The 9,690-nt window shown below is 34.9% G+C and overlaps 2 protein-coding genes across 2 annotated transcripts; one reads left to right on the top strand and one right to left on the bottom strand.

Moving 5' to 3' along the window:
* The first annotated feature begins 1,214 nt into the window (after positions 1-1,214).
* On the top strand, positions 1,215-2,640 carry LOC107465971 (uncharacterized). The gene is made up of 4 exons (XM_016084959.3): positions 1,215-1,345; positions 1,416-1,490; positions 1,576-1,773; positions 2,267-2,640. Exons 2-4 carry the CDS (start codon positions 1,446-1,448, stop codon positions 2,366-2,368), a joined length of 345 nt encoding a protein of 114 aa, XP_015940445.1. The 5' UTR covers positions 1,215-1,345; positions 1,416-1,445; the 3' UTR covers positions 2,369-2,640.
* Positions 2,641-3,573: 933 nt separating this feature from the next.
* Positions 3,574-4,492, bottom strand: LOC107465970 (NDR1/HIN1-like protein 6). The gene has a single exon (XM_016084958.3). It carries the CDS (start codon positions 4,442-4,444, stop codon positions 3,665-3,667), a length of 780 nt encoding a protein of 259 aa, XP_015940444.1. The 5' UTR covers positions 4,445-4,492; the 3' UTR covers positions 3,574-3,664.
* Positions 4,493-9,690: the final 5,198 nt, after the last annotated feature.

Below are 9,690 nucleotides of genomic sequence, written 5' to 3'. Positions count from 1 at the left end.
ACATGATATATTTGTGGCATATCCGCTACGAAACAAAAAATTGAAATTACCATATCTATGTCTTTAGTGTCTATGAAGATGCTCATGCTTAGTAGAGCGCTACAAGTCCTCAATTTTACAACAGCTCCAATATTTAAACGCAAACCGAGAAAGGACATTCTATTTTGAAAAAACAAACTATTTCACATTAAGACTACATCGAATTAGCAGTTTAACTCAATCTCCATAGAGAAAATCTAAGCCATCAAAGTTCTTACTAAAACATGAAAATCACCTACGGTTCAGTAATTGGAAGTGCCTTTTCCATAGCCATGTATTCATTATCATGCCTAACTTGTTAGTAGTATCCATAGCAATAACAATATCCCAAACCCACAATATATTGAACTTACTAATTTTTAACTAAAACATATGTCTAAATAATCTAACAATGTGTTCAAATAGGAGTTTGTGGAAGAAGAAGAATCATCTAATGTGACTCAGACTTTAACCAACTACCAAAACTCTAGCCGGACTAAAATCATGGATTCTTAATCCTATATCCACAACATCAGCAGTATTTCAAATTTTTTCCCTTGAAGCTAATACTAGTAACTAGAACTTCACAATACACATTTCAAATGCAATATACATACTCGACCTAACTTAAATACGTTTCGAAGCCAACACTCAAAGTATATCATTCAGTAGGTAAAGCAGCTCTTACCTTCGACTGACAAGCACGACAGAGGACGAGCAGCACGACTATCTATGGGACATGCACTCCTAGCCAAGATGACGTCTGTGAGCACCACTGCTACCTGGGTACAACGCATGAGCTGGAGATTGACATCCGTGGAACAGTCGTTGACCAGGAGGGAGCACCCGGAACAAACGCAGTACCCAATTGCCGAAGACAGTGAGAGTCACGAGACCTGCGGCGGCGGTCTTGGTTAACGCTGATAGGGTTTTTTTTTTTTATGAGAGGAGAAGACTGACCTAGAGAACCAACTTTCTAGATTAGATCCACTCTTTTTTGGGAATAAACCAAAAAGTCCAATTATGACATCAATGGAATCCTCTAGAACGAAATTCCGTTTTGAATCACCCTGTCCAACCGGCTCGCCCAACTTTCCAATGAACCTCGCCAGCTTTTTGACAGCTAGTTGCTTCCAGCCAACAAAAAACACATGTCCACAAGAGATGTAATAAAAACAAAAATCTCTGTAAGATGATACATCTGTACACTAGATGGACCATTTAAAAAACACTTTCCGTTCTTTTTATTTTTTTAATTTTAATGGAGTACATTCAACACTTTCCATTTCAATTGCATCCGAGAGTCGGAAAGAGGAAACAAATATAGGTAACAGATTTGGATTTTTATCAATTTGTGTCAAGCTTAAGCGTGATTCGTTCGTGGTTGTGCACTGCAGATTGAAGAAGGAAACTGTAACTACTTTACTATGTCTCTTGTGGTTCACTCTCATCTTCCACTTCCATCCACTTTGGTCCGGTTTCCTTCTTCATCGTTCTTCTTCTTCTTCGTCTTCTTCTTGTATTATTTAATTAACCAACTTATTTGTACTGTCGCAGTGGAAATCGAAGCAGAAAATTAGGTTAAACCCGCTATCGTCGCCCTCATTCATAGCTAGCAGAAGCAGCAGAAATTTCGGGTGCAGTGCTATTAATATGAATTATAATAATAAGAATGATAGCAGTAATTCTTCAAATGGGGTCACATGGTGTTTCTTCAATCCAGCGAAAGACCCCATCATTCAAGAAGCTCTCAAGGTAATTATTAATTTTATTCTAATAACGTAGTTCTAGTCCTCCAAAAGTTTAGGTGATTCTAGAATAGCTTAGCTTTTATAACAGTTTAAGCAACCCTAATTTGTAGCCTGAACCTGCAAAATAAAAATCGAAATTAGTCAAACCTTGATATGATAAACCCTAATTTTTTTGTTTCTTTTTCTTTACATAATCATGAGAACAGAAATCAGTGAAAATGAAAACAGAATCTGGAAAAGGATATTTGGAAATATATGATTGCTTTAACTTAGGGCTAAAGTCAAAACTGCAAAAAGATTTAGCATTGTTGGTAGTAGTCATGATATAGGGGGGGTCCATTGATATCTTTGAATGTTTGCTATGGTTGACTGGTGGTTTTGGTATGGTGAACAAATAATGATATTCCTGCTCCAGATAAATGTGTCATGAAACCTTGTGTCTCGACTTTAAATTTCAGTTTAAGCTGAATTGATTATTTACATTCATAATTTTGTAGTGCTTTTCCTATGCTGATTCGCTAATGACTGAGTTCTCAACAGACGAAACTGCAGGTAGAAGTCCGATTAAAGTGAGTTGGGAGTTTGGACTAATATGGTGAAAACATGACATGACATGAACTTATCTGTTAAATTGAATTTCTCTATCATAAGGCAACAAGTGGTAGTAAAATTTGACTGAAATATCTTCACATTGGGATGAAGTTATTAGTTACAATTATTCCATTTTACAGCATTAGTACCTCAGTCTAGACATAACTGTATACTTTTATATGTACATGGGAGTTAAGGAAATGGTGGAGAGATTTAAATTTTAGATAAAATTATGTTGAGTTTACAAAATTTCCCTTATAAATCTATTTTTCTTCCTTAATTATCGCTTTCCTCTCTCTTCCTTTCTTCCACTACTTCCTGTCTTTCTTTCATAGATAAGATGAGTTAATAAACTTATATAATATCGGTGTATGAGTAACTCTTTTTTATTAGTATATCATTCACAGGCCGAGTATGATACAAAAGTCATTTTCAGTTGTAGTAGTTTTCTGCGTAATTGGAATTACATTTGCTAATTTAACTGAGTGTGATTGATACTGGAGTATATGTTAAGCATACACATATGGGCCACTGTAGAAAGAACATGCATTCGCTCACCGATAGAAGTTCGATCATAGAATCATAACTTCTTTTGATGAATGTATTTATTTGACAAATTTTATGCCATCAATGAAAATACTTCTCTCTAGGGCTTTTCAATGCTCAGCTTTGAGAAGCTAAATGAAAAGCTTGTTCCTTTTTGAACAATTACTGACTAACTGTCTGAACTAGCCAATTTGAAACCTTGTTAGTTTGATAAATGGCTAACACTAGTCTCAACTTGGTTTTGCCCAGTTCATGCCTCCTGACCCTAGGATATGCGAAATTGACTTTTGTCACAGTACTATTAGCTAAAGGAACATTCTGCATGAAATGATGTTCATAGTTTTTGGCATTGAAATTTGATGATGTTCTTACCTGTCTACTATTACGAGGACCGTGGAAGCTGCTGGTATTAGTGAAGAAGAAACTAGTGCACAAGGCTCAACAACTGAAGCAGCTCCTCAAGAGATTCAGATTGAATAATCACTTGAATTGTTTCTTCTGTATACAAGTTTTTATGAAACCATACTGATAATGCAATAAAAATTGGTTCAATTTGATTATAGGCATTAAAAGCAGATATCATGAAATCTGTATGTCTATCGTCTGGGAGGGGGGAAAAACGGTTAAGATACTGGCTATAGCTGTATCTTAGTGAGAAACCAATAAATATTCAAATCCCATATTGAAAATAATAAAATCACATGATATAAGGCAAACATAATATCTACTATCTAGCCCTCTCATGCACACGCTCAAATCTAAAGTTTCATCCTAAATTTACAGTTGCTAGCCTTGATGCTTATGAGATTATTAGATGACAAGCTATCCACTAGCAACTGGCATTCTCCCAAGACCTTCACCTTCCTCAACTTCAGCGTCCCGAGCTTGATTGCCACCGGCGCCTTCACCTTAAGATCCAATGGAATCCTTCCTGTCTGCTGTTGCTGCTGTATCGCTGCCATAATTGTGCTCCCGGCCTGCACCTGACCACTCAAGGACAAATTCAGAACTGTCCTGTTTTGATGTCCTTGGTAGAATTCGGGCAGCGAGCCTTGGCAGAGTTCAGTGTTTGTATACCATACACTCATTCTCCCATCCTTTTCATAGTATATGCCAATCTTCTTGTTTGGATTTGTTGCTGTGATCCTCACTTCGAACTTGGCATACAAACTCATGTCGAAGTTGAGTCTAAGATCACTGATCCTTAAGGTGTCAACTGAGTAATCTGGAAGCTTTGGTTTGAAGACAAAGTAGATGGTTGTGGCGATTGCAGCAATGAGAATGAACAAGAGGAAAATCAAGAATAATGTCCAACATAAGCACTTGCAGAAGCAGCTTCTTGATCTTCTCTTTGGTGGTAACGGTATGATTGGTGGCATGGCATGTGAATGTTGCAACAGAAGAGGAGAAGGACGATGATAAGGGTTACTACTGCCCTTTTCTGATCTCAAGGAACCTGGAGGTACCAATGGAGTGGTAGGTGGCGCTGGAGCTTCCACCACCACAGGGTGGATCCTCTGTCTCTGATGATCTGCCATGAATGAACAATGGTGAAGTTTTTTTTTTTTTTTTTTTGTTATTTTGGATGAGGACTTTAAGACCCTTTTTATTTTGTTGTTCTAGTGAAGAATGTGATGCATGTGATGATGCTTACATGTGGACTTTGCTTATTTGACTTTTTTTCCTAAATTGTTTCAGTTACTATTGTTGTTGATTGGTCTCTCACAAAAAGCACTGTGGTATGGTTACCTTCCCCACCTACAAAAAGAATGTAAATATACCAAAATATAGTGGTTGTTCATCTAGATTTTGTTGAATTACATCCTCAGATACAAGCGTTGTTTTATTTTTTATTTTTTGTAATTTAGTAGTATTATATTATATATTATTACCATATTCAAAGTTCGTCTGCACATCTCTATATAATCTATACTATTAGATAGGATATAAATTTTGTATTCCATTTAAAGATGTGTGTTTTAACTAATTACTTAATGTCAAAAGATAAAATGTTTACATAAAATATTTTTTATTTCGTTTTCTTTTGTTGGGGTGGCATCCTGGCATATGTACACAAAAAGAACACAAAAGAAAATAAAGTGGCATGTGGTGGGTGTTACTGCCGCATTGCCATAGATAAGGAGAAAAAGGGACAGAGAGGTTCTTAGTTCAGTTTTGCTTCCTTGCTTTGTATGTAAGAAAACCTTGACTTGAACATTAAGACTACGTTTTCACACATAATGCACGAAGACATTGTGGTATACGTAAACATTATTGGCCTTCACCAACAAAATTCATCATGTTTTCTATAATGTTAAACAATAGAGTTTTTGCCAAAAGATATGTGACAAATCACATGGCATAAAAAATGTAATTACATAACGATGATAGTTGATGACTATAGTATTTCCCTTTTCGATGAAACCAAAATGAAAATGCGTGCAAATCTAAGGATTTGGATTCTCTAAAGTTTGAATTCTACTTTAAAAAATAAAGTGTGATATTTCACAATTTATTTTATAGGTGGAACAAAATAAATATAAAAGAGAAACAATTCATAGGTAGAAGATCACACTTTATTCTCTAAAGTGAAATTCAAACTTTAGAGAATCTAAATCCCAAATCTAATATTGGTCGGGTCAAATTGAATTCGAATTTTATGCCTATGAATTGGCACAGTATCAAATATTTAATATAAAATATTATAAACACAATAAAAATTAATTACAACATTAATTCAGATATTTATATTTATATTTTAACATATAATTTATACAATATTATATATAATGATTACTTTTTAATAGATAAAATATTATTTTAGTCTATAACGTTTGGACAAAATTTTAATTTTATCTTTAACATTTTGCAAATTTTATTTCTGTTCCAAAAAAATTTAAATATGTTCAATATAATTTTACTATTAAATTTGACACTGATTAATCAATAGAATGAGTACAACGACATTAACGGGAGGCGCGCGGAAGCTAGTGTAGCTTAAGGGGTAATGTACTCCCAAATTAAAATTTTTAATGTATAAAGATCTTTATTTTTTATATTAGCCCTTCTTAATTTTTTTTTTCTAGAGTTATATTTTAATATTAGCCTCCTCTTAAAAATTACGCTAACTCCGTCCCCTGAACGTTAATAATGTTATTAGTTAAGTCATATCTTTTTCCACGTGTTAGAAAAATATAACCAAATTTTTTTATAACACTTGTTCTTAATTTTTCTTTTGTACAAAACTCCAAATCTTAACAATCAATCATCAACGCTTCAAAATTAAAGGAAAAACTTTTATATTACTGATCGCTGATGGATCGATTTTACTTACATACTGAAATCGAATGTTATTGACTCTTTAATATGGAAAATGTTTTGTGTCAAATTTAATGATAAGACAATATTAAATCCCGCTTAAAACTTTTGTAGAATTGAAATAGAACATTTGAAAATTTTTGGAACTAAAATAAAACATTTAAAATGTCAGATACTAAATAAGAATTCAGATTTTTTTACTTAAATAAAATAAACACCTTCCAAAATTACTTGATTCCTAAAGTAAATTTTAAAACATGAATTTTCTATTCCTAATAATATATAAATCATCTCAAGGCCTTGTGGCTTATATAATATGTTAACAATTACAACCTAGGACGATTTATGCACGAATAGTTTTTGAAAAAACACCCATAAATCGTCCTAGAGTGGCCAACTTTACAAATTGAGAGTAAATCATCCCAGGGTGAGAGGATTTATGTATTTCGTGGCAAAAACACAAGGGGCTAGCACGATTTATGTGCAACAACTAACCCTCAGCACCTAGTCACGATTTATGTTCAAAACTACACACCCTCAACACCAAACCACGATTTACCCTCAACTTACCTAACCCTGAGGAGGCTACGACGATTTATACCCAGTTTGGAAGCTGAAGATGTTGCAACGATTAACCTTGCATATAAAGAGTCACCATTTTCACCATATCCAAGCTGTTAGAGTGAAGGTTAGGAAGGAAAAGAGCCTGCAGTGGTGGAAGAAGGGGCGGTGAGTGGCGGCGTGCAGCGTACAACAACGAGGTTACGGTGGCGGGTGGCATAAAGCAACCACTGTGCGACAGAATGTGTCACAAAGCGGTGATTTGTGCGGTAGAGTGGGAAGAATCAGCCCTAAGGCAAGGATAGATGGCTGCCAATGAGGGAGATATGTACCACCTGAACGGTATTGTGTATGTTGCCAAATTTATCGATGAAGAGGTTAGTTATCAGAATCTCTGTATTTAGTTGTTTTAGTTGATGTCATTGATCTATTGATGATGTTTATATCCTAATGAATTTAATCTAATTTCAATATGAATATCTAATGAGATCATGGCTGGTTTAAAGGCTGATACGTGTGATTGACTGTTAGAACATTTGTGATTATGAAATTTAGGGTTTTATTGTTTAGTGAATTTTCAAGTTCTTGCATGATTATAAAGGATGTTAGACTTAGGTGAACCTAGCGACTTAAAATCAGAAATTTCGTTTATAATGTATTTATGCTTGTGATGTTAGACTTGTGATATTATAATGAATACCTATAACCTGTTTTACGTCATTAGCTTATTCCATATTCTTTTTTTTTTACTTTGAATTATACCCAAAAATTGTGGCCTTAATATTTCTATTTTATCAACCAACTCGATGTGTTAGGACTGTCTGTAGATAATAGAAGATGATAATGCATGACTGTGTAGTGCCCTACTTAGATCGTGTCAATTTACTACATTGCAAGGCTGAATAATTATTGGTTCAAGCTTGATGAGCCACGGATAAGTGCATTTGTGGAGTGATGGCATCCTGAGACCCATACATTTCATATGCCATTTGGAGAGTGCACGATAACTCTACAAGATATGGCATACCAGTTTGACCTCCCTATTGACGGACATGCAGTTAGTGGATGTCTTAGCGACTTCGAGCAGTTGATGGAGGGGGAAAGCCTGCTTGGGTGTGGTTTGGAGAGTTGTTCAGTGAACTTCTACCAAATGATTGTACCGATGAGTTCACAATTTCTTTTTCGTGGTTCCAGAACAAGTTCAAAGTCTTGCCCGCCAATGCATTAGATGCAACGGTACAAATTTATGCGCGTGGTTATATTATAGTGTTGTTGTCCACGACGCTTTTCGGGGACAAGCCTGTTGCTAGGGTTCATTTACGGTGGCTTCCGTATGTTGCGGACCTTGACAGGCAAGGCAAGTATAGTTGGGGTTCGGCTACTTTATCTTGGTTGTATAGGTGTCTTTGCAGGGTTGCTAACCAAAATGTTAAGAATCTAGCTGGGCCACTGGCATTGCTATAGTCTTGGATTTTTTGGCATTTTCCTATGTTTAGGACCAGAGGGTTTGACACCATACTCTCGCCACTTGCATCAAGATGAGTATTTTTCATGGATGACATTTACAGTGCACTAGTTCATAAATCTTTTTTCTAAATTTAATGCTTATCATTATGAATCTTTCAGGTGGGATAGGTACCTGCCACCATCAGACGAGAAGGGTCCTCGGATCATCGCTACTCGACATAAGCTAGACAGGTTGGGAGTAGATGATGTAAATATAAGCTTCCATTAATCACTTTCGATTAAACCAGATAATTGTTTACTTTTTTTCGCGTAACGTTTATGATAAGTTTTTTTCTGTGATCTTTAAATAAAATGAATAATAATGTAATATTAATATATGTTATTATCTAATTTTATTTCACGAAAGACGAAAGATTGTAAAAGCTCGACTTTACTAATATCATTTACATTAGTAATTTACCCAGTCTTTAGTTTAGTTAAGTACCACCACTTGAGATAATTAATTGAATTTGTACCATGCCCAATTACCTTCCAAGATATTTAAAAATTAACCTTGCTGATTCAGCAGTTTAAAATCGCGACACGTAGCACTTAATGCACCACGTGTCATGATGCATGCCATTACCCTTAATTAAGTGCCATTTAGCCCACTTAATCACCTCATATAAAAGCACAAAATTCTCTCTCTTTCCTCAAGATCAGCCAAGGCATGCATGGAGAGAAATGGGAGAATTTTGTTAATTTCAGATCTTCCAAGCTTGATTTCTTGATATTTGTGACCACCACAAAAATTCTAGTTCGATAGAAGTGACCGTATCTTCCTCCTCTATGCAGTGACATGTGTTTTGTTTGGTGAAATTGTGAAGTGGAGCTGCCCCTGCCAGAAACTAAGTTGGCCGAACCAACGGAGGGAAAGAACTACCAAGTTTTCGATGTTTTCACTCTATTTGATCGATCAGAAACCTCCCCTCCGGTATCTTGTGTGTATTCTACGCTTCACAGAGGTAAGATTTGACTCTTTAATCGGTTAAAATTATGAATTAATTGATATATATAGTTGGATTATTGTCTGTTGATGTCTGTTGCTCAAATTTATGATTGCTGGTTGTTGAAATTTTAGTTGAATTGCTGCTAGATTTGTTGTTGTGTTTTGACCATATTGAGAAATGAGGAACTGAGATGTTGTTGTTGAATAATTGGCTTAAATTTGAGATATATGATAGTATGTAACTAAGTTCTGATGGTCGAATTTGATTTAGAATTAATTATAATTAAATGAATATTTTGAACAGAGGTTTCGAGTAAAAAAGAGGAGAGGTTTGACTTTTGAGAAAGATTTAATGAATAAAAATTTTTTATTTATAAATATATAAATTTTATTGAAATTAATTGAGTTTAGTTTTTGGAGAAAAATAATTGGTTTGCAGTGAGAGGTTTA

This window comes from Arachis duranensis, chromosome 9 (assembly GCF_000817695.3).
Source record: "Arachis duranensis cultivar V14167 chromosome 9, aradu.V14167.gnm2.J7QH, whole genome shotgun sequence".
Classification (NCBI taxonomy): domain Eukaryota; kingdom Viridiplantae; phylum Streptophyta; class Magnoliopsida; order Fabales; family Fabaceae; genus Arachis; species Arachis duranensis.
The sequence above is the reverse complement of the archived record's forward strand: the minus strand, read 5'-3'. Positions and strand labels throughout refer to the sequence as shown.

Coding starts and splice junctions, on each gene's coding strand:
- LOC107465971 (XM_016084959.3), top strand. CDS start 1,446: ATGTCTCTTGTGGTTCACTCTCATCTTCCACTTCCATCCACTTTG. Junction 1,491..1,575: donor TTCCACTTCCATCCACTTTG/GTCCGGTTTCCT, acceptor GTACTGTCGCAG/TGGAAATCGAAGCAGAAAAT. Junction 1,774..2,266: donor TCATTCAAGAAGCTCTCAAG/GTAATTATTAAT, acceptor ATAATTTTGTAG/TGCTTTTCCTATGCTGATTC.
- LOC107465970 (XM_016084958.3), bottom strand. CDS start 4,444: ATGGCAGATCATCAGAGACAGAGGATCCACCCTGTGGTGGTGGAAGCT.